Source organism: Oculina patagonica, chromosome 10 (genome assembly GCF_052425735.1).
Source record: "Oculina patagonica isolate OP01 chromosome 10, crgOcupat, whole genome shotgun sequence".
Taxonomy (NCBI): Eukaryota; Metazoa; Cnidaria; class Anthozoa; order Scleractinia; family Oculinidae; genus Oculina; species Oculina patagonica.
In genome coordinates this window covers 15,204,932-15,230,091 of record NC_135767.1, presented here as the reverse complement: position 1 = coordinate 15,230,091, position 25,160 = coordinate 15,204,932, and the positions used below count along the sequence as shown (strand labels likewise).

Sequence of the window (25,160 nt, the reverse complement as noted above, 5' to 3'; positions counted from 1 at the left end):
ACGCAGTAAGAAAAAGTCTGAATCCCAAGCCGTGTGAAACGCTCCATGTTTTGATGTGCCATTCAAAACATCACACAAAGTCAAAGTCTTCCCAAATGCCCAGAATACATCCAAAACCTTCAGATTGCCGCCACATTTGATTCTCATCTCAAAACGAATGTTCACGAGCATTTCCACGTTAAAATATAAAGTAGGTAGCTCACAAGAAGAGTTTTTCGAAATCCCAAGCCTTATGAAACGCTTCTTCATGAGTTTCATATCACATGTAGGATTTTCTCGCGCGAAAGGACCGAAAGGCAGCGAAAAAGCGTGAAAACTTCGCCATGATTTCAAACGATTCCTTCGTGGAAACAACAACATGGGGCCTTGGTAACCTCCCGAAAAGGTTCTGGAAGCTTTTTGTTATGTAATAACTCCGAAAATAGCCGTGACACGTGCAGAAAACACGTGTTTTTCAAAGCAATGTCCCTTGGGTCACGTTCACTACGCAAGGCGAGTTTACGCGAGACGGTTTTCAATGGAGCGTGAGAATAAAGCAGAATTAATGAGAAGGTGGAGAGAAGAACAAAAGGAGAAGAAAAAAGCTATCAAAAAAGCCCACTACGAAAAAAACAGAAAGGAGCTAATACAGAAAGCCGTGGAAAGAAAGCAACAAAAAGCCGTGGCCTCGAAAACAGGTGCTCAATTATTTCGAAAACACGTGCTCAATTATTTCAATTATTTCAGTTATTTCAGTTATTTGATGGACACTAACTGATAGTTAGTTTTGTTTTGATGAGGATATTTCAAAATGCACAATATGTCATCCAAAAGCGTGTAAAATGTACTAGTTGTAAGATGCGCACTGCATTATGGGTAAAAACTAAAATTGCTGACTTGGCAAAAACAAATTGATTAGATGATCGTTTACTAGTAATGATGATTTGCTGTGATAATTATAAAGAGTTAAGATGAATTTGGACAGATTACTAGATATTTACAAAATTACGAGGCCGCAAAGCATTATGGGTATGACTAAAAATGCGGACTAGAGAGCTTAAACCAAGCAAACCATAATTATTTAGGGCCTTAGTGTGTTTTACTGTGCAAATTAAAGTGTTAACATGACTTTGGAGAAATTTGTAGAAATTTTGCATTTTTGATGCATGTTACACAATTGTACATGCTTATTGTGCTACTGATCAGACCAAAGAGAAATTTCATATTATTCCCATCTTAGATCTGTTATTTACAAGTAATAACAATCTTTATTATATAAACTGCAGTGGTATAGCGAGTCGTGGCAAATCGAGAAAAAAAGTATCACACATGTGTGGATAAAAATGATATCTACACATGTGTGATATTGTTTTTGACCAATCAGCTTGCAGAGTTTGCCGTGTTTCAATGCTCAGTAACCCAAATTTTATCAATATTAAGTCGAAACATCTTCGGATCTTCCTCAGCAGTCTTCGGTAATCTTCAGAAAACTTCGGAAATTTTCGGAAAATGTTCGGAATCATTCATACGACCTTCGGACAACATTTTGAAAAATTTTGGAAATCTTCGGAAAATCGTCAAAAACATCATATTTAGTAGGTTTATATAATAAACAGAATAATACATTGTTGCTTGGATATTCTCAAACTCATTAATAATTCATGACGTTAAAAGCCAACCAGAGCGCCCCATTCGGGTCAGGTGGATGAGTTGGAAACTCAATGAAACACCAGTTGAAAATCACTAGTGTTTCATCACGTTTTCATCACTAGTGTTTCATCACGTTTTCATCACTAGTGAAAAAATTGTTCTTAATCTGCATATTCATATATTACTCAAACACAGCTTTACATGAATCATTAATTTTTAATAAACAATGACCAGGAAAAACATTTCAAATTACAAACTGACAAGCCTAAGTCATTTGAAATTAAAGTTTACAGTACATTTCTTAAAGTCGCCAAAACAGACTGGCATAGTATCCATATCCACATTCTGAGAAACTTAAGCGGCGTAAGCGGCTGAACTTAACGGCTTAACGGCTTAGCGGCTTAACGTAAGCGGCTGAACTTTGTGCAATTCATACTCTTTAAAAACTCCACCAACCTCGAGTATTGGAACATTGACACTTCGCACTCGTTGCCAATCCTCAAAAATCCCTATTGCCCACTTATTTTTATATCTGGTAGACTTCGGTACTGCTCTCTCTACGCAAAGTTCTTCTTCCTCGATTGTTTTCGGGGAGCGAAACCTTCCTTCGGCCATGGCAAAAACAATATGTAAATCCCTTCAAGTTCACAACGCTTTTAGAATACAAATTTGGTGCAACGCGAAACTATTGGATAATTAAAAACAAAAGCTCACAAATACAATGAATGCCGACTGAATACAACAAATCACACATACAAGGCATTTTAACGAAAAATGGGAAAAAATACGACACTGCATAATTTTGTATTGTTTCTTTAGAGAAGTCATTTCAAAAACTCATGCATCGTGTTTCATCACGATTTCCAAACACGAGAAAACAGATGAAAGCACTCGCCCGAAGCGGCCTCGTGCTTTCATCTGTTTTCTCGTGTTTGGAAATCGTGATGAAACACTCGCACTCGTTTTTAAAATAGTACTACTCATTCAAGCTATTGATTTGAGCACTTGATACATTTCATATCTCCGTGCCACCATTAATCATGATGGCTGACCCCTCTGCCAAACAATTTTCTGATTGATAGTTTAAAGCAGGCATTATCACTTATTAGACTTCAAACTGTTTAGAAGTGAAATCGAAATTATATGAAGTTAACTCAGAAAGATTACTTCCTTTTTTCAATCGCAATTTAAAATATCAGACACAAATATTTCGTTTAAAAATAAAACTGCTTTATGATATTATGCCAAAACCAATAAACTTTCTAGTCATTACAATCTTACAAAATTATTTGTTTTCATTCTATACAGCTTGAATGTTTTTAATTATAAACTGTTGTTTTTCAGAATGCAAAACTTAAATTCATTACCTTAAACTGAGAAATTATTTTAAATGATGATGTAGAATCATTAAGAAGTAAAACAACCCCAAAAGGCAAGCGTATTAAATTCTTTGAAATCAAAATATTGACAACATTTCACACCGACCTGCCTTATGTCTTTGACAATTAGCTTCCAACTCATAATTCGAAGTGCGCAGCTCGATCAGCTGTGTCTGCAGCAAGCAAGAGACAAATATTAAAACAGTCATAACAAAATCAAAAGTTTCACTGACATTTTGCCAAATTACCTGCATTCGAGAAAACTCCTCATCTGATAAGGACGACGCCATCTTGTAAAATGGCCACTTCCTCCCAGCATCCCCTGCAGTTCAATGGGCCTCGTTTTGAGGCCGACTTCCGTCTGGGAATCCAACATGGCGGCCACCAGTCGATTTTCTTGGAAACTTTAGGAATGTGTTTATGTTTCTACGAATCCGAAATCTTTCAGTTTAAACTGAATTCAGATGGCGTTCTTCCATGCTTAAATCTGTTATTTATCGTAACCCACCGAGTAGGAATGTAATTTCCGGTTTTAAATCTTCGATCTTCTTCGCGTATACACACAAAACTTTCTGCGTCAAGAAATTCATGGACTAAAAACATAAATTTGAAGGTAGGTACACCTGTGTACATTGTATTAGATATTCAAGACGATTGGCTATCATATACATTTTAGGAGAAATAGTGATTTCTAGTAAGTGTCAAACTTGTATCGTAGTTCGAATCGTATAATTTTTCAAGTAGATTCTTTATAAAAATCAAGCTTATAAAACCAATAAAGGGCCATCTGGGCTGAATTGCACTGGTTTCGCCTTACTTTGTTTTGTGATTGGTTTAGCAATTGCTTAGCGTTAAATTTCTTATAAGGCTAATATTTAATCAACACCACTTACATGGACCGCGGAGGGGGGGGGGGGGGGGTACTCCCTAAAATTTTATACTAGGAGGGTGTGCGGCTGAGTCTCTGTGACTCTGGACCTGTTCCAGAGAAAAGAAGGTGAATTTGCGACGCTGTTCCAGACAAACATTATCCACTATGTTAATATATTTAGCTAGATATTTAAACACTGGCGTATATCACAAAGTGCTCACCTGACTTCGTCTGTGGCTTGGAGATAAAGCGATGAGAAGAGCGGAGTTTCATAGCTAAACTTGATCGTGTTTTATCAGGATTCTGGGGAAAAAATTGAGCCTGTTCCAGAGTCAAAAGGCTGAATTCTATACCCTGTTCCAGAGTCAGAGAGGCAAAACCCTGAGCGGCACATACCCCTATATCCCTTATATGGGAGTACCTTCCCCCCCCCCAGGACATGGACTAGTCAATAAAGTTAACTGAACCCATTTAACATGGCTATTTTTCCTCGACAGAATATTTATTTTAAAAATGCCTCCGAAAGCAAGAAATGATTACAAGAAAAATGTCACCAAACAGTTCTGGAAGTTTCTATCAACTGAGCGACTCAGACCGTTGACAAAAATGGAACTTAGACAAGTCTACTATGACCAGTTCAAGAAGACATTGGATCGGTCGACGCCGACAGTTTCCTTCTCGACGATCTTGTTTCAACTGAAAAGGATGAAAAAACTTGTCAAGTGCAAAGATGGTTCCGACACGCTGTTGTACTTTGAACGAAAGGGTCGTCGTTTGGTTTTGGCTGTGGATCAATCATTTGTACAGCGCAAGCAAAAGAGCGCAGCGAAAGAAAAAGGAGAAGGTGACGAGAAAGATGTTGATGAAACTGAAAGGGAAAAACATTCTGAGCAGGAAGGAGATGATCCAGTACTTGAGCTGAAGAAATTATTTCTTAAACACAAGTGAGTGAACTTACTTTAATCAATCAATCACTCATCAATCAATCAATCAATCAATCAATCATCTTTATTTATTTATCCACGTAGCATCTGTGCTAGAAGCTTGTTCTTTAAGAGATTTTAATCAATATATATATTGTGTAAGTGACTATCAAATTTAATGTTGTATGAATTGTCATTAAACATTACAGGTATTTTGAAAATTATTTGTAACACAGTTGATTTTGTTTTATTGAGTTTCCAAAATGTTTTCAATGAGAATGAATGAAATTTCAAACCAGGAGTTTCCTTGATAAAGAATTTTGACAATTCAATAAAATGATACCAAATGTGTTGTATTTTGGGTGAAAAAGTTCACATAATGGCCTGCCAAACTTCAAATTTGTTTGATGACGAACAACTCGATACTTGATACCCACTCAGATTTTTTAATGGCATGTTCTGACACTTTGATGAGGCCCTGCCAGGGGGGTTCCCGTGTCGCTTGTCTAAATTTAAAAATGCGCCATGTCGCTGTTTTATCAAACTTTGTGTCGCTGTCGGTAGTAAAATTGAATGGAAATTACTTGTCCTTGTCGGAATTTAAGTTTTTTCAAAAGGGTTGTCGTTTGTCACGATTTTATTGTATGTGCTGTCGCTACTTTTTGGGCCATGTCGCTTGTCGGGATTTACCCTGGCAGGGCCTCTTTGATGCAACTGATGGTACCTTACAGGTATTTTAGATGAGCTTAATTAAGATACAATCTGTGGGAGGCACAGTGGCCTAATGGTTTGCGTGCCAGACTCCAAAACGGTCCAGGTGCAAGCCCCCCCCCCCCCCTGGGGTAATTATTTTGTGTTCACTTCTTGGCCAATACACTTTACTCCCATAGTGCCTTTCTCTACACAGGTGTATAAATGAGCACTGGCAAAATAATGCCAAGGGGGTAACCCTGCGATGGACTAGCATTCCCTCCAGGGGGGAGTAGAAATATTCCTAGCTGCTTGATGCTACCAGAACCAGGATAAGCTCAGGCAGTATTATGGGCCTCTTGGCTCAAGGCTTACCTACAGTTAATTAAGATACAGTCTGGAGAAAGCTGTCTGGCCTAGCACAGTTTATGAGCAAGAGACATAACTTACATTATTTTAGTCATCGATGATAAAATCTTGCTGAATGATTGAAATTTTTTCTTCAGCAAAAAAGTATTTTATAAATATCATTACTTTTACTTTTTCTATATATTTTTTTCTGCAGAGAATCTTTAATTCAAGACAAGAATGGAATAAGGATTTGCTCTGATTTAGACAGAGAACATGGATTAATTGACTTTGGCCAGATGCAACTAACTGAGAGTGAGATCACAGAAATTATCGTGAACAATGCTGGAACCAGCGATGTCAAACTAAAGCGATTTGTAGCGCTGGACTCTGTGAGCGATTTCATGCTTTCTGACAAACACAGCGTTACGTTAATGGGAGGACAGAAACCCAAAGTGTTAAAAATTCCTCCTGGTAAATCTTACACTATATCAGCCCTCTTCAAACCTAGCAGTCTTGGCGAATTCAAACAGCCAATTGTGTTTGAATTTGAAGAAGAGGACCCAGCCCACACATACCACATAGCTCGTTTTCTAACAGGAAAAGGCACTAGTGAAGATGTCGAGAGTATTCTGCCGACCACCAAGTATCGGCACCCTAAGCCTGTTGCAAGGGTGGTGGACCCAAAAGTTCAAGTGATTGGCGGAGTGCCTCCTCCACGGTAAAGTATTATCTGAGTGCAAACTTCTTTATCTGTAATTTATTGAGTTTGTAGTAAGAATGAACCCTGCTCAAATTTTCTGTCACACAACAGTCAAGTAGGGTAACTGTAGTTTGATCTTGTGGATCGAAGTGTTGGATTTTGTGGAGGGAGGAAAATCCAAAGTACCTGGAGAAAAAACACTTAGAGCAAGGATGAGAACGAACAACAAACCCAACCCGCATATGACACCGTCTGGGATTTAAACCTGGGATGAGGCTTGCAAGCGCCCTCACCACCGTGGAGGGGGGCGTAAGGGGGGGTCCAAAAACCGCAAAACCGCACAGAAATATGCTACAAAACCGCAAACCGCATCAAATTTTACCAAAACACCGAAACCGCAGTTTCAAATGACCAACAACGGTAGATAAGACTGGGTCTGAGCCGAAGATCTGGCCTGGAATGTCATAAAGTCAACGTATCATTGAATAAAACAGTTAAACACATCAAGTATTAACTGGAAGAGGCTGCAATTACAAGCCACAGGGCAAGTTTGCTTAATAACGAACCCTGATTGTGTAAGCTGATACGCTGTAAAACAAAACACTTGGCTCAAGCTTGTTTAACTGAAGCAAAACAACCGAATGTGAAAGGATCCAGTGGAAACGTAAGAGAATCATATTACCGCAGACAATTTTCTCACCGACTACCGCGACCTAAGATTTGTAATAACCGCACACCGCGTAGTCTTGTAAAACCGCAATACCTCAGGTAAAAATAAAAATTACCGCAAAACCGCACAAAAAATAACGCAAAACCGCATCACCGCAAACTCTTACGCCCCCCTCACCGTGCCATCGCAGCTCCCCTAAAAAAACATGCATTGAATTAGAGCCTTATCCAGGCCAGAAGTACCTTACCATGTTACCCAGAACTTTAATAAGTAAATTACCAGCAATTACCACACAATGAGCTGTCAGTCTCCTCAAATTATATACATGATTAACAGTTAGAACAAAATATTTGAATGCTTTGATGGAAAAAAGGCGTTAGTGATTTTGCCTCAGAAATTAATGAACATTGCCAAAGCAACTCCAAATTTCAAGTGTGGGTTTGTTTACAATACATAAGTCATATCAAACAGTGTGCTTGTTCATTTTTGCTGGCTTTTGCCTTGTTTCCAAGGAATGATGTATGCAAGACTGTATGGAGGAGTTTCTTTGTTTTAGAACAACAAAGAAACAGTACTACTAAAAATTCAGACTGGAGAAACCGTTTTTTGTTTTGTTTTTTCATTACGTTATTTCCCTAAAACAAAGCAAAAGCCAGCGACAATGAAACCAGGACTGTTACTGTTTCACAGGATGTAAACAAACCAAAATGTGAAATTTTGAGTTGTTTTAACAATGTTCATTTTGAGCCAAAAACCACTTGAACTCCTTTTTTTCCACCAAACTTTTTATTTTCGTTTTTATAATATTTATAATTATATAATTATCTGTTTTCATTTTATTTGATAGACCAGACAGTAAACTACGCTACCCTGTTCCTCTCAAGCACTACCACATTCCTTTTCCTTTACGCGTGGGCCTAAACCAGGGCAAACCTGGCGAAGAGCTATCAACGCTCCTTGAGCAAGAGTTAGGCTTACAAGCGCCAGAGTACTCTCAGAAATTTGCATCCCTTCTACACATCGAGGAACTTCAGATGGAGGTAGACATACGCCACTATGACATGGAGGACATGGTACTTTCGCCAGAAGGACAGTTTCTTGTTTTAAAGGTAAAATTACGAGCAGTCCCTATTTTTTTGCAGAGTCCATCGAGCGTGAAGCAAAAAAAATAAATGACTCCGTGAAAAATGAGGAACCAGGGTGGTGAGATGAGACCCTATTTCGCCTTGCCTTGCCCGTGCCACCTTATCTCCATTTTATTTTTTCCCTTCACGCTTGATAGACTCTGCGAAAAAAAAAAGGGACTGCGTGTACATGTTGTGTGCAGTCTTGAGCAAGATACCAGTTTTCTTTTACAGTCTTTTTTACCCACTGTAGAAGTAAAACATATGGCTACCATCAAGAAATTAATACTGGTAATTATTTTGATGAGAATACTGGGGTGGCCCTTGGGTGGTGGGTGGGGGTGGAGGGCTTGGGGAGGGTGTGGAGGGGGGCACCTTATAGAGGAAGAGTAGCCACTAGGCCTCAAAAACTTGGTCTTACTTGGTCTAATATGACAATAATTACAATGTTTCAAATAAATTACTGAGTTTAATAACCGGTAATTATTAAATGTCTTTGTTAATGTATTTGATTTTAGGTTCCTGGTCTAGCAGAGAATCGACCATCAGTAATTAAAGGTGATCAAATCTTAGTTAGAATCAAAGATGGTAAAGGACAACTGGAGAAGGAAGAGTATCAGGGATTTGTTCACATTGTGGGATTAAGTGATGTTAGTCTCAAGTTTTCTCCAAGGTACATGTTCAAGTCGTTATTCACATCTTGCTCAATTACGGTAAGCCAAAATTGGAAGATCTATTCAAGACAAATGTAGCTATTAATTTTGTACAATGAAAGAAAATAATCAAAAAACCTCTACTGAACACTATTTCAAGTGGTGCCATTTCGTTATAAATAAATTTCTCTTCCAAACGCAATCTGAAAACATGGCAAGATTACTAATAAATGTTTTACAAGATGATCTTTCATTTGTCCGAGTTTCTTAATAATTTTTCAATCAAGTGATATCAAAAGGTCTTGTTGGCAGAAGGAAAAAGAACAGTTTTGGAAAAAGCACAACACCTTTGGGATTAGAAAAACAAAACAATATTTCGACAGTCTCCACTGTCATCGTCAGTTCTTATAATGGTACATCAGTAAATAATTTACGGCAGTGAGTAAAATGGTAAATAAAAAATAAACCTGCGTTGCACTGGCCCTTGCCTTTAATTTGTTCACAGGCCATAATAGTATTATGAAAGTTGGTTCCCTGATTACAGTACTATCTGCAGGCATCTACTTAACTAACCCCGACTGTATGAAAACAGTATCTGTCTGTGTGAACCTCAATCTTGTGTTCCTTATGAAATTCTTTTTTAGCTTCCACAAGAAATACATCAAAGGGATGAAGGTGAATGTGAGATTCACATTCAACCGGACGCCATTAAAACTGATGCACAGAGCTCTGGAAATCGGCTTTCAGATGATGGAGGAAAAAACTCAACTTGCTTCATTACAATTGACAATTGGCACACATTTGACCCCTCTCCTGGATGAGAAAGAACAAGATTTCAGGTAAGTGTGCAATTCAGGGTGTAGGCTGCAGGAGTGCAGGCATTTTCTGTGGGCGTGCAAGAGTATTAGCCTGTGATCAAGTATAGCTTTGTCGCCATGTTGGATGAGGGCGGAGAGAGGTTTAGAAGCCCAACCCCTCACTGTATATTCAGCCTCACTCCTACTCCCTGGCACAAATTGAGTTGTAGACTGACATTTTTAATATTGTCTAGATTTTATGATGCCAAACTTCAAAACAATAAAGAACAAGAACAGGCAGTCAAAAACATTGTCAATGGAACATCAAGGCCAGTACCTTATTTGGTATTCGGCCCCCCTGGAACGGGGAAGACAGTTACTATTGTTGAAGCCATTAAGCAGGTACAAGCTATTACATGTAATATACCTGTCCAAAGATTAGACTGGGTGTTTCATCACATAATTTCAAACACCAAGAAGAGAGTTTGATGTATGATGTACAGATGGGAATTACTGATGAACTTTGAGGTGTTTGCACATGGAAATGTTATAATTGAAACATTTTCTCAAGTGTTTGAATAATATAATTATCTTTTCAATCAAAACTAAAACTTAGGAGTAAACAGTGAAACAAAATCATAAAAACATATATGCTAATTAAAATCAGTTTTCCAAACCATCATCATGGTTATTGTTACTTTTGTTATTAGGCCTGCAATGCGTGCAAAGGGCATAATATGATGAGTGCAGAGGAATATTGTACCTTTGCAATCTAACAAAACTGCAGACAGACTAAAAGTCGTCAATACAAGTCTTTGTAAATTTTGAAGGCATGTTTCTTTTGTGATGCTTGTTGGTTTTGAAAAAAAAAATGCAAATTGCTTATGTAATGAGCCTGTAAAAATTTTCATGTCTGCCCGACTAGTTGCCCTGTAAAGTAGCTATGCACTGATTGTGATTTCTTTTGGTTATCAGATATTAAAACAGTTTCCCAGAAGCCGTGTTCTTGCTTGTGCCCCTTCAAACAGTGCTGCCGACCTGGTGTTACAGAGAGTCATGGAACACACAGTCATTCCAAAGTCACAGATGATGAGACTGAATGCTTTTGGCAGGTCAACATTATCTCTGCCAAAAGAAATCAAGGTGGGTTATTAAGTTAACCTAATGCAAACAAACTAAGTCAACTGGTGTCAGAATGAGTTGTTTGCAAGTCTAAGAATAGAAACAAGTTATAATCATTAAGTAGATCAGGGTAGAGGTCTTGAACCCAAGCAGTAGTGTAGCAGCTCGACTTGTAAAAATTGGCAGTTGCTAGGGACATTGTTTCTGTTGTTTGTTTTGTTGTTGCGAGAGCTGCTACCCGACCCAGTCCAGTCGACCCCCATATTTCAAGATCAGCACCATTTAACTAGTACTTGGATTCATGATAACGTAAAGCTGCCTAATTATTAGCACAATGAAGTAAATTCAATGATGCATACATGACACTTACATGTAGGAACATACATTGTAGCAAAATGGTTATGAAACTACATTTGTATTTTTAGTGTCGTAAAAACATTTTTAAAATATACATTGTCACTTAAAGCTGATTTCCCGTCCGTACTGCGCAGACTCGGAGGTTCGTTTTTGTTTTTGTTTTTAATGCGTTGAAACGTTACACTTCGGTGACAGCATACATGAGGTCTGTCATTTCAGTTTGTTTCTTTCAAGAATTCCCGATGAACTGAAACGTAGGTTTGAAATAGCGCCAAGGTTCGTCTACTCGTTATTATTTGTTCTGCAAGGATATCTGGCGTAAATAATAATAAAAGAAAAAGATAAGTTTGTCACGGAATTTTAAGTTTTGCTTGTAAACATTACTTTGTGCGAGGCTCACAAACATTGCACATGGAGATTGCGCAGTACGGAGTGGAATTCAACTTTAATGCTACAGAAATCAGGATAAGCTCTGGTGGTGAGGGCCAGTTTGGCCTGGGTGCAGATGGCCTAAAGTTTTTTCTTCTTACCTTCAAGTTGACCACTTGGTTCATCCTGCCTAAACCATAACAAAACTATCTTAAACTTAGTAATAGTTTTTTTTTATTATTGACTGCAGTTGTTTAACCATTGAATGATTATGGATATTTTTTTGCAGGATGTTTGTTGCACCACTCCAAGTGGAGATTTCTTTTTTCCGTCAAAAGAAACCATCATGGACAAGCGCCTTGTGGTGTGCACACTGATTACAGCAGGAAGGTAGCTATAGTTACCCTGTTTCCTTATTCATTTTAAGCCAATATTATTGCAGTCTAGCGTTACTTAAACTGACACTGTAGGGAAAGGATTGAGTGTTAAAGATGATTTCCAGTCCGTACTGCGCAGACTCAGGGTTTGTTTTCATTTTTGTTTTGAATTCGTTGAAACGTTACACTTCGGTGATAGCGTACATGAAGTTTTTTAGTTTGCCATTACGGATCGTTTTGTTCAAGAATTCACGATGGGCTAAAACGTCCGTTTGAAATACCGTCGAGCTTCTTTTACTCGTTATTATTGTTTTGCAAGGATATCTGGCGTTAATAATGAAAAAAAGTAAGTTTTGTCTCGGAATTTTTATTTTTGCTTGTAAACATTCTTCTGTTTGTGAGACTCACAAACATTGCAGGCGGAGATTGTGCAGTACTGACTGGGAATCGTCTTTAATGAAGCATTTGATGATAGATATACTTTTTTCAATTGATGGTCAGTCCCATCTCACATAATTTTGACCATTCCCTTGTTCCTCCCATTTTCTTTTTTTTTTCCTTTTCCCTTTCAGTTATTTTTTGGTTTTGGTGTTCTGGTTTCTACCTTCCTAATTTATGTTACCAGTATTTATTTTTCTTCTTCGTCTTTTTTTCTTCAGATTAGTATCTGGAGAGATTCCTGACCAACACTTCACTCATGTGTTCATTGATGAAGCTGGTCATTCCCTGCAGCCTGAATGCCTGGTACCCCTGGCAGGATTGTTCAGTACAGAGACTCCAGGAGGGGGACAGCTTGTTTTGGCGGGGGATCCCCAACAGCTTGGCCCAGTGCTTCGATCACCAGTAGCTATAAAGGTAAAAGAAACTTTGGTATACTGTATAAAAGCCAGCAGCTGATCCCCCATCTCCCCTCCCCTTGTTTCCTCTTTTCTCGTCTCCTGCCATCCCCATCCCCCCCTCTCCACTCCACTCCACTCTTCTCCTTGCCTCTCCTCTCCTCCTCTCTCCCTCTCCTGCCATCCCCTCCTCCCCTATCCACTCCCCCTCTCCTGCCATCCCCTCCTCCCCTATCCACTCCACTCCACTCTTCTCCTTGCCTCTCCTCTCCTCCTCTCTCTCTCCTGCCATCCCCTCCTCCCCTCTCCTCTCTCCCTCTCCTGCCATCCCCTCCTCCCCTATCCACTCCCCCCTCTCCTGCCATCCCCTCCTCCCCTATCCACTCCACTCCACTCCATTCCTCTTCTTTCCTTTCCTTTTTGCTCCTTTCTTCTCCCCCCTCTCCACTCCTCTCCTCCCCTCTCCCCCTCTCCCCCTTTCCCCTCCCTCTCCTCTCCTCTCCTCTCCTCTCCTCTCCTCTCCTCTCCTCTCCTCTCCTCTCCTCTCCTCTCCTCTCCTCTCCCCTCCCCTCCTCTCCTCTAAAAAAATGGACAGAAAACACGGCTAAATTAAAAATTATTCAGGGACACTCAACGGATCATTTCATTGAATTTCTGTTCGGAAGGCCCAATATATCCCCAACTGTCCTCTCCTCTCCTCATCTTACCTTGCCTTGCTGCACCCTGCCTCTCCTCTCTTCTCCTTCCCTTGTTTTGGGTGCTAGGGGCATTGGGAGACAAAAACCAACACTTCTAAATTCCAATTCGATCTGGAATCAGTGAGATCAACAAGAGCCACCTAGTGTAAGATCACACTGTAAATTCCCATTTATTTATTTATTTCCCTTCCTTTTTTCCCCTTCCCCTTCCCTCCTCTCCCACCTCCTCCAGACCCTAGCTTCTTCCCCCCCTCCTCCCCTCCCCTCTCTTCTCTGTATAATAATTTACTCATATTTTTTCATGTTACATGTTTCAGTATGGTCTTGGTATGTCTTTATTGGAATGGATTATGACAAAGGTACCCTTCTATGGACGGATACCCCAAGATGAGGAGGACGAGCTCGGGGACTATAACCCACTGATTATCACAAAGTTATTGAAGAACTACAGATCACATCCATCTATTTTAGAGGTAATAAGTTCTAATCTATTCAGAAATAATACGTTTACCGTAAAATTCCGCTTATAACCCCCCCCCCCCCCCCCCACCCCAGGTTATAGACCTATCTACCTGGTTAGAAAAAATACATCCGATTATAAGCCACCCCGGATATAAGCCCCTGAACAGGGCTAAATGTTGCTTTATTATGTGTTTTTAACTTAAAAACGCATTTTGATTGTTGGCTCGCCTCGAAACGTTTTTTTATTCCACTTATAAGCCCTCTCGGATATAAGCCCCTCTGCTTATAAGCCCACCCAAAACCTCTTACGAAGTTGTATAAGCCCAGGGCTTATAAATGGAATTTTACAGTACCCTGCAAGCAGTTCAGTGTCATTTAAATAAACAGTTGCCTGAATTGCAGTCCCGACCACTAAACATGTGATGTGCTCAGAAAAAAAGGAGAGTAGCACCACTAATAAGCTATTTTTATTTCCTCTGGTCCTTTTGTGTTGCTGTTGCTATTGTTTTGGGTGCTAGGGGCATTGTCCATGTTGTTTGTTCTACTGTTTTCTCAAGCCATTCAGGCAAGACTTTGGGAGAGTTGCTACTTGTATCTGAACCCTTGGAATTGTAGATCCATAAGGAATCTTGAGAACAATATTGTGACTGCCTATACACCTTATTCACAAATGGCGGAACGGGCAGAAGAGTTTGGGTCGAGTACATGAAAGCGAGGCTAGTGAGGCTTCAGCTTCGAACCAAAACAAAGAAAAGTATGGTGAATTGAAGTAGTATTTGATATTTCTTGAAATACTCGTCGGTTAGAAAGCGATTCTTGGCTGTTGATGACTAACATTGGAATCCCTAGTTTGTCAACTGCATAATTATGGTCGTATGGATGCGAAGTCAACACAAATCATGGAAAATTTCGTCGCAAAACCGCATTGATCTTCTTAATCTCTTCACTGCCTTCTTGTGTATTGCAGCCATTTATGAATAAGGTGTATTAAGTTTTTAATTTCAACTTATTTTTCAGCTTCCCAATGAAATGTTCTATGATGATGAACTAGAAGCATGTGCAGACAAACTGAAAAGAGAGTCGCTGTGCAACTGGAGCAGACTGCCATGCAAGGGATTCCCAATCATTTTTGAGGGCATCAAGGGACGTGACATGCGGGAAGAGAAAAGCCCGTCATTTTTCAACCCTGAGGAAGCAGCCATGGTGGTGCAATATGTCAAGGACTTGAAAGATGCTCGAGGCATCAACGTGCTTCCTTCGCAGATCGGGGTCATCTCACCTTATAGAAAACAGGTAGGGTTAAAACCTAGCTATAATTTTTCTAACACATAATTATAGTACTAACCAACCAACCTACTCAAGACATGTACCCATTGACCAACCAACCAAGTATTTAAAGTGAGTGAATGGAAGGGAAAGGGTAAAAAAAATTTGAAGAGGAAGGTAGAAGAATCCTGGCCCTTCCTCACCCCCCTCACCCCTGCCCCGCCCCAACCACCACTGCCCCAAACGCTTTCATCTTACAATGTCTCAGCCCCCTCTCCTAGGATAAGTCTGTGTTTGGGCTTAGTAATATAGCCCATCAGGTCGGAGCTAATATTGCGGTTTCCATGGCATTAAGGGACTAGGATTACTTATACTCCCCCTGAATGGGATGCTAGTAAATCACAACGTTACCCCAGCATTAACTTTGCTTACACTCATTTGTGTGCCTGTGCAGAGAGAGGTACTGTGAGGCACTCCTTTTAATGATTACCATAATTATTAATTTTTGCCAAGTCCTGGGTTCCAGTTTACCTGTCCAGTTTCTTTGTTTGTGGTCATGTCTTGCTAAATTTTGTCATGTGGTGTGTCTTATTTTAGGTTCAGAAGATAAGGACTCTCCTTGACAAGGCCAACATCGCAGATGTAAAAGTTGGTTCTGTTGAAGAATTTCAAGGACAAGAAAGACGAGTGATAATCATTTCCACTGTCAGAAGCAGCCAGGAGTATCTACAGCTTGACGCACAGTTCAAACTGGGCTTCCTGAAAAATCCAAAGGTTAGTTAATACAGTTTTTAAACTGTAAAGAAATTAAATTATAGCTCAAAACCTTTGTATTGGTGTACTTAAAAGAGTTATTTAATAATTATAATAATAATAATAATAATAATAATAATAATTTATCAGAAACCATAAGGGTTGAAACGTGTAACTCCGGCCCTATGATTCACATTGTACAAAGCGTTTGCACATTCGTTTACACTAAGTACCATATTTGGAAAATCACGAGAAACATTAATTATTTTAACCAATCAAAATTACTATAATTTGGATTAAATTCACAGCGTGCGCTCGATGGCGTAATCTTGTTTTTGAACAAGCTTGGTTGAATTCTCCTGTTTCATCTTCTTGAAATAGTCTGGAGAACTTCGCTTCAATACACTTAATGTATTTCTTTAGTTTCTGTAAGAAATTTACGGCGTTTAGGTCGAAATTCAAGCAACTTACCGCAAAACCAAAAATTATGTTGCGTGTGCCATTACGTGTGTAAAGCATTCGCATACAAATTCTTCGTGTTTCCAAATATAGTACTTAGCAAAATAAATATTCAAACGCTGTGCATGCTCGTTACACGTTTCAACCCTTATGGGTTTCTGCATTTATACTGCACATATTCAACTAAAGTTTTCAAATGCTAGCTGGTTCAGTAGTTTAGGAGCAGCTGCTGCAAAAGCCCTGTCACCCAGGGTAGATAGAGTCTTAACAGCAGGTGGTGACAAAAGCAGTTCATCATTTGATCTCAGGCTATAGTTCGATTTTGACTTGATAGATATAAGATCAGAAATGTATTTAGGGGCAAGTCCATGGATTGCTTAAAACATCTTTCTTTCCAATTCATTTTTAGCGGTTTAATGTTGCAATCACAAGAGCCCAAGCTTTGCTGATCGTGGTGGGAAATCCTCATGTTCTTTGCAAGGACAGACACTGGAATAGGTAATCAACCTCTTAGTAATGACAATTTGGCAATAAAAATTATTACTTTAATAACAGCAATTTCAATTTTGCACATTTTAGTCTTCAATACCCCTAGGCCTCCCCCTTTAGACTGCTGGTAACATTCCATAAAAATTGTAAACCAATTGGCCCTGAGCTTATGTTTGATCATCAATGTCCCTTTCACGATGGGCTTCATTTTCAGGAAGGGCTTATAATATACCTGGGGTTTGGGGGAGGGAAATTCCACAGTATTTTTTCTCCAGTAGGATGGAATTTGCATTTCAAAAAATTTTTGGGGTCCCCTTCTAGAGGATACATAATGCATCTGGAAAATTTTGTTGGTGCAAACGAGAATACCACATGGTAAAATTATCCTAGAAACATAACTCACAGTTGAATCCCGGTAACTCAAACTCTGCTAAGGGAAACGAACAAACAGTTCTAGTTAGCGGGGTTTTCAAGTTAACCGAATGAAAAATGACTGAAAAGTGGGTCCAAGGGACAACTGGTAGTTAGTTCGAACGTTATCCAAGTTCGAGGCTTACCGGGGTTAACCAAGTCCCCTGTCAAACAATCCATTCATCCTTTCCAGCCTTGGTACAGTAAATGGTTGTTGCAATTGCTTAGTATATCAAATCAAACTTCTATAAAATTTAATAATATTTTCCTTTTTTTCCCTTAGGTTCATTCAGTTCTGCATTGATTCAAAAGGCTACAGAGGGTGCGATTTCAAGCCTGCATCAGAAGATGAGCAAGATCTCATAGCCCGCTTGAAACGTGTTCACTTGGATTCTAAGGAGGCATTAGATGCTGTTGAGTCTACCGCAGATGACACTGTGACGCAGGCAGAACAGCCTGCATGGCACAGACATGAAGAGTTTTAAGACAGTGAACAAGTTACAATAAACCCAGTTAGTACTGGCTAAGCATGTGGGGGTGTCAGATGGTAAATTTGGGACTTTGAAAGACAGCGTCCCCCCCCCCTCAAACAAAATGAGAGAAATAGGGGAGGGGGAGGGCTGAACATTTAATAAGACTAATATCTAATTTTCTGTGTAGCTGTTTTCCAATGTTTCTTAACCTTGCAAAACAAATCAAGACTCCATTATTTTCTTAAAGAAATTCAAGGCACTGAGAGACCCATCAAATTTTGCAAAAATTCTGCGAGATGCTTTTTTTTCAGGACCAATTGCCACTCATCCACATTATTTTATTTGCACATTAATTTAAAAAAATGCAGTACTGCGTGCACTGTGGTCAACCCTTGTTTGGCAGCTTAGGTGAAAGGGGTCCTCATTTTCAAGCCTGTACTAAAGGAACCTTGACTGTGACCATTCACATGAAAGCTAATGAGCAATGCTTTCACTAGTTGCCATTCGTTAAATTCAATAATTTGAAAAATTGAGTTTTGACACTATTAGGTAGCTGCAAAAGGGCCACAGGAGAGGTGTTACAGGGTTTATTACATTTTGTAACTTACAGTTCTCAACTACCACAGTAAACATCATAAGGGATTATACTTTAAAGACTAAAATACATTATTATTATCCAAGAGCTTAAGTTAATGCCTTTGTTCAAGATTTTAAAGGATGGCGTTATTTGGGATGTCAAAATAATATACAGCCAGCACCTCTCTGGCCTGTAAACTGCTAGAAGGCTAGAAGTAGACCAAAAAAAAAACAATGGGCTGAAGAGAGTGTTCCTTTAAGTGTATAAGACCTACTCCAAAGCTTGATACCTTTCAAAGCAGCCCCTTGGTCACTGATGGGCAGATTGTATATTTTTTTTGGCTTCCATGGGATTTTAATAAGAGAATTAATTATTAATAATAATTATTAAAAATAATTATTATTTAATATATTTTAAGTGTTTCATGCAGGAGGCTGGCTAGGAACAATAATTTAAAATAAATTTATACTCAGGCCAGATACTTGTTGAATGTCAAAGACATCTAAGTTTCTTTAATATCTGAGTACTTATATTTAAGCATAATTTTATTACAATATGTGAAAGTTTTTGTAGAAGAAAAGCCAACTTTTACTTCTGTAGTTTCATGTAGTATAACCTTTTTTAAATGTAAATTTTAGACTTGGCAATGCAATTTGGGATTAAAATCTGTTATTAGCAAGCTACCGTTAATGGGACATTATTGTCATACCCTGGTACATATTAAACATGTAGCTGGGGCATCATTTGGAAAACTGCAATATTTTCTCAAGCATGGACGAAAAGGGTATGAAATTAACAAATCGACCACATTTTTTTACATGGCCTGCACTCTTATTATATAGACAGTGGAAATGATGTCATAAAATGTTCATAACCCAAGTGGGACAACGAACCGTGAGACAAGCAGTATCACAGCTAAGTTGTATTTTTGAGTGTAGACCATGGAAAATTTGGTTGATTTGTTTTATACAATAACACATAAAAATTTATTGGCAAAATAGTTGGAAAATCCGAAATTATGTGTACCCGGTACATGTCACAGCTTGTACGATTGTATTGTTACACTTGAAGCTGACAAGTGTGTGGGTAATTTCGTCCAAATGATCCAGCTGACATTTCACAACTTGCTGGATTCTGTTTCTTGGAAAAGTCGCAACACTTTCTCAAGTTTCCAAAATTTGCCTAACATTGCATTACAGGTTAAATTTACATCATTTTCACGATATTTTCTTAGCGCTATTCACTATAACTTTTGACCGATGAGAATGTGAGAATTTTCTCAGTTATTGTATAAAAGGCATTTTTCATTTTCTCAAGCTTGTAATATTTGGGAGAACAAGGCACATAAGTAAGACAGTAGCCAACGGGGCCAAAACGTGAAATTAAATAAAATATTTAAAAGAAACTAGTGTATTGTGTCCTTTACTACATAAAGCATAAAAATAATGAGGGCTCAAATTCATTTATTATAAGCAAGGCCCATTCTTATAATTATATTCAATGTTTATGACAATAAATTTAGAAGTTGCATAAACCAGTCTGATTTATTTATTTTTTTACACAGCAGGTTTGATTTCCATCCCCCTCCCCCCCCCCCAAAAAAAAAAAAAAAAAAATCAGTTGCCTATTTTGCACCATTGTTTCGGGGGAAAGAGGGTTCTCTTTTTCTTAAGTATTTCTAATAAATCGCCATGGTATTGTTGAAATAGGTGTCCTTAGAATTCTCGTCCCCAGAGCCACTTGCCCCTCTTAGCCAGCTGAGCCTGGGACATGAGGAACAAGTGGCTCTGGGGACACAAGATTTGATTGGCTAGGTTTTAAACAAAGGGAATTTAAATCAGGCCAATCAAATGAACTGTAGTAAAAGCCCTTACAACAAAGGGAATTTAAAACAGTTGATTTGATTTGCCAAATTTAAATAAATTTCCCTTTGTTGAACATCTAGCCAAACAAATCATGTGTCCCCAGAGCCACTTGTTCCTCATGCCCCAGGCTCAGCCGGCTAAGAGGGACAAGCGGCTTTGCGGACAAAAATGGTGTCCTAAGAAATCGTGACTTGGGTTGTAGAAACTTGCACCTAAACAAAAATTAACATTGCTTAGACTCATTTATTGCCAGAATTTTCTTCTTGTACTGTTGTATTATGCTCCACTTCATCCTGTGTACTTTCCCAGTGAAGACGACGAACAGATGCTGTTTTGCCATCAATAATTACAGCACCATTCTTTGCGGAAGCTTGATTGATGAGTTGATCAACATCATCCAAGTTCCAAAACCCAACAACAAATGACTTAGTCTCGGCACGCTCCATTTTAAACTCTACAGATTGGACCATTAAGGACTGGCTAGCAAAATAATCCACGACAGTTTTTCTGTCCATGTTACAAGGCAAATGGTCTATTAACACCATCATGCTTCGGTCACTTTCCTGGCTGTAAGCACCACTGTTCAAAGCCCTTCTATCAACTTTTTTTGTTTCAATCTCTGCCCCACAAATAACATGCACATGCTCCAGAACTCTCTCCATAGTGCGTTCATCTCGAAATTCTATAGTCGGCAAGCCTGGACGAGTCCTGTACAATACTCCATGAATGTCCACATGAGTAGGCCGGTGATGGTCACTTGTCAAGTCCATGCGTATGATCTCTCCGAACTGTTCAAAATAAAGTTGCAACGTTTCCAGGGTAACGTCTGCAGGTGTGTTGTGCAACAGAATAGTTTTTGAAGAGTTGCTAGCTGTCACTGGTTTAACATACAGCTTTTTTCCAGAAGCAATTTCTTGCAGCGGTTGCTCCAAAGCCATTCTTGCAGCAATTTCTGTTTTAAACACCACCATACATTGATTACTAGGCTCGTTGTCAGAATCTCTACCTAAAACTTTTTCAACCTCACCAAAGCTTGAAAAGTGACTGATTAATTCATCATTGGAAGTGTCAGATGTAACATTGTATACATTTATCGTCCTTTTTCCTTTTCTTGCAATCTCGCCTTTATCTTTTCCTCGGAATGGCCGTTCCACATTGATGTTCCAGCTGGCGATCGAATGCAATGGTTTCATCAACACCTTGTTAACACTTTCTGGATCCTTAAATGTTACAAAACCATAGCTTTTAGGAGAAACTATCTTAACTTCTTCAACTTCTCCATAATCAGAAAAGTATATTTTTAAGTCATTTTCAGTTGTACTGTACCACGGGCTCCAGTCTTGAGCGCAGATACAAAAATCTTTCTTTCTTCTACATCTTTTGAGTAAACATCTTTTCTACCGGGAAATTCACCGGATCTTGTAACAGATTTCACGGCTAAGGACACTCTTACACCCTTGCCATCGATAAAGTGGGCATGATTTTCAGACATAACTTTCTCCACTGCTTTTGAATTCATGAACGTGACGAATCCATAACCTTTCGATCTGCCGGTGAATTGGTCCCGGACTAGTTTCGCTCGTTCCACCGGCCCGTAAGATTTAAAGTAGTGTTCTAAACTTTCTCTGTCTGTTTCATGTTTCCCTTCTTTCAAACCAGCCACCATGATTTTCCTGCCTTGGTCTTCGGGGTAAAGATTTCTCGAAGCGTAACACAGACATCTGGGAAAGAGCAACCTGCTGTTAACGCCTGAATTTAAATTGTTAGCATAAGGTAGGCCACGTTTTTGCAACAAAATCTTGAAAAGTGAGCTTTGTAATTTGTTTCTCCACGCGATTGCAGCCGCCATATTGAAATTCACACGCACCCGAGCCCACAGTCATTTTGGTCAGCATCAATCTCGTACCCAGTCCCTTGGACTGTAAAGTTGCCTAAAATAGGGGGGAGGGGGGTTAAGGTGAAGGGGGGGGGGGTGGTTACTGTTGGTGGATTGAGTTGAAACCAGGAGCTCCTGGTTAGGTCAGAGAATGCAAGCTCACTGCAAGGTTATCTCCATTTTGTATGTGTCACACGTCATTAATTGCCACATTGAGAGAAAAGCAAAAAGAAGGAGAGATGGAAGTTAGTTTATTTTCCAGACCTTTTTATCATTCTTCTAACCATTGAAATTACCATCTCTGCTAGGAGTACCTACTGCTCTGCCCTACCCTCCCCCCAACCCCTTCTCCTTGGTTACCCCTGCCTCTCCCCAGATATAATCCTCGTCTTCCTTGGCATTTTATACCAGGTTCCCATGACCAGGGTAGAGAGAGGCACTACTAGAACAAAGTGTCTTGTAACAGCCATTCAATAGGCCAGTTACGAATTACACTCCACTGATCACAAACAAAACAATTAAGTCGAAGGTTTTTGGTTTGATTCCCCCACCCCTGGAAATTCCAGTTAAGCCCCTTCCTTTCCTTTAAAAAATTTGGCTTTTGAGACCCATTGGGCAGGTATGGATACTTCTTGGAACTGCACAATTAAAAACTAGCCTGTTGCCGGCCACACTGCAAGGACACATTCATAGCTAACAATTTGTCAGAACAAGATGACTCCTAATTCCTTGAAAATTAATTTCAATGCTGTTTACTGATCACTCAATTGAAGGCAAAAAACAATAAATTATACCATAGCTGACAAGTGTGACCCTCTTTGTGACAGCTGGGTGGCAAACATTACAACAACCTTAGGGGCACTTTAATAGTTTCAGGGTTAGATGAAAAAACTTTTGTCAGGTGGTAGTATTCACTCTGGTTGTTGAACAAGTAAAATAATAATACAAGTGTACAATGTAAGCATCAGGTGCAATGAATCAGTGTTTATTAATTTTTATTAAACTACAGCTTGTGGGGAAAATTTTACATTCCTCCCACAATCTTAGGATGCAAAGTAAAAAAGGTGACACCACTGATCACAATAAGGTAATATTTTCATGCATAATTATTTGTGCCTACAGGCCTTAAACTTTGATTTCATGGAATCATACCAGACTAACTTTGGAAAAAAGATAATAAAAAAAATAAAATCTTAGGTCATCTCCAGAAATGTTTCACAGTGATAACAATTCCAGAATTGATTTGAAGTCTAAGACATTCAAGACGCAAATTGTTGGAAGATTAACTTTTATATGCCATCACAATTTTTTAAACTATTCTGGGCCTATAGTATCATCAAGTACCAATTCTCCATGTTGTTCTTTAACCCAATGAAGACGACGGAGTGAAACTGGATTTCCACCAATGACATGTCCATTTGAAGATGCCATATTTACTAATCTGTTCACATCATGCAAATTCCACAAGCTAGCAATACAAACTGTTGGCGAGAGAAATCTCACAGATTTGACTCTGCAGGACTGTCCGAAAAGATAATCTTTGACAACTACTTCATCAAGATTTTCTGGTAAGTTAGTGATCAGTACTCTAAGACACAAGAAATCTGACGGTTGACCTGCAAAGGAGCGGTTTGCTTTCTTTGCCTTCAACTTGCACCCATTTATTTCATGAAATGATTCATTCAAGGCCTTTTCTAGGGCTGATTCCTTACAAAATGCTACAGAAACTCCCTTCAAGGTTGACAGTACCTTTTCAGAGTGGTAATTTGTGAAGCCAATGTACTGAATAGATCCAAACCTTTCAAAGTAGTCTCGTAACATTTCCAACGTCATATCCTCAGGAATGTCACTCACATGGAGTTTTGATGTATTGGGTAGGGCTGAAAACTTATCTTCTCCAACTTTCACTACAAGTGCATCTGTTTGAGTATAGATCTCATGAAATGCATCTACTAAAGATCCCATTCCACCATGAATAGATTCAAAAGCAACTACGCATGAATCTGTCCTGTCACCAGAATTGTGTTTGTTGGCAAACGCAACCTCAGCTACTTTCCCAAATTTCGAAAAATGTTTCCAAATGTCCTTTTCAGATGTTTCACCAGAAATATTAGAAACAAATATTTTTCGGTCTTCTTCTTCACTACTCTGATTCTTGCGACTTGCCAATGACATTTTTACGTAAATTTCTGTATCATCTACCTTGTGGTCTCCGTCCTCCAAGACTCGTTCTGCAACATGGGCATCCTTAAATGTAACAAAACCATAACCTTTAGACTCCATGAGAAAAATCTCTTCGATTACTCCATAAGAAGAAAAATAGTCCTCTAAGCTTTTCTTATTGATAGAATCTTTAAACCTTGTGGGAGTCATAAATACAATCTTTCTTCCTTCTTTTTCGGCAATTTTCATGTTCCTTGGGTTTTGTTTGACCTTCGCTTCATCCATCGCTCTCTCTAACCGCAGCTGTTTCCTCTCTTTATTAGAATATGCTAAGGATATCAGTACCATAACGTCATTAATAACATGGTGCGGCACAAACATTACACGTTCAACACTCTCTGCACTTTTAAATGTAATGTAAATGAGATCTTTTGTTTCATGAACACGTTCTATTTTCCCGAATGCTGAGAAATAATCATGTACATTTTTCAAAGTCATTTGCCCACCACAACCTTTACGTCGCGTCACCAAAATCTTTCTTTTCTCATCTTCAGGGGCTTTTGTTCGAGCAGATGATGTTTGTGCAGACGCTGTCTGTGATGGACCTGTCTGCACAGATGCTGCTTCTGTAGATGCCGCCAGGGTGGATGATGCCAGTGGAGGTACCTCCTTCACAAATGCTGTCTGCATGGGTGCTGTCCCTGTAGATGCTATCCATGCAGATACTGCCTGAGCAGATACCGACTGTGCCTGGCATCTGCCCAATGTTCTTTGCACAGATGCTCTCCCCATAGATTTTGACTATCCAGGCACTTCCTGC

The 25,160-nt window shown here is 39.1% G+C and overlaps 2 protein-coding genes and 1 pseudogene across 2 annotated transcripts in view; 1 reads left to right on the top strand and 2 right to left on the bottom strand.

The window, feature by feature from the left end:
- The window catches only part of LOC144628988 (GRIP1-associated protein 1-like), a 53,505-nt gene extending 50,178 nt beyond the window's left edge, over positions 1-3,327 (bottom strand). The window contains 2 exon segments of the mRNA XM_078487126.1: positions 3,115-3,181; positions 3,257-3,327. Coding sequence (XP_078343252.1) covers positions 3,115-3,181; positions 3,257-3,298 — 109 coding nt within the window. The 5' untranslated portion in view covers positions 3,299-3,327.
- Positions 3,328-3,379: 52 nt separating this feature from the next.
- Positions 3,380-17,954, top strand: LOC144628983 (putative helicase MOV-10). Its single transcript, XM_078487120.1, has 15 exons — positions 3,380-3,621; positions 4,377-4,823; positions 6,058-6,561; positions 8,061-8,322; positions 8,856-9,010; positions 9,635-9,829; positions 10,042-10,189; positions 10,763-10,930; positions 11,925-12,025; positions 12,672-12,867; positions 13,864-14,019; positions 15,026-15,301; positions 15,872-16,048; positions 16,896-16,984; positions 17,670-17,954. Exons 2-15 carry the CDS (start codon positions 4,393-4,395, stop codon positions 17,869-17,871), a joined length of 3,060 nt encoding a protein of 1,019 aa, XP_078343246.1. The 5' UTR covers positions 3,380-3,621; positions 4,377-4,392; the 3' UTR covers positions 17,872-17,954.
- Positions 17,955-19,253: 1,299 nt separating this feature from the next.
- Positions 19,254-25,160, bottom strand: LOC144667285 (uncharacterized; annotated as a pseudogene).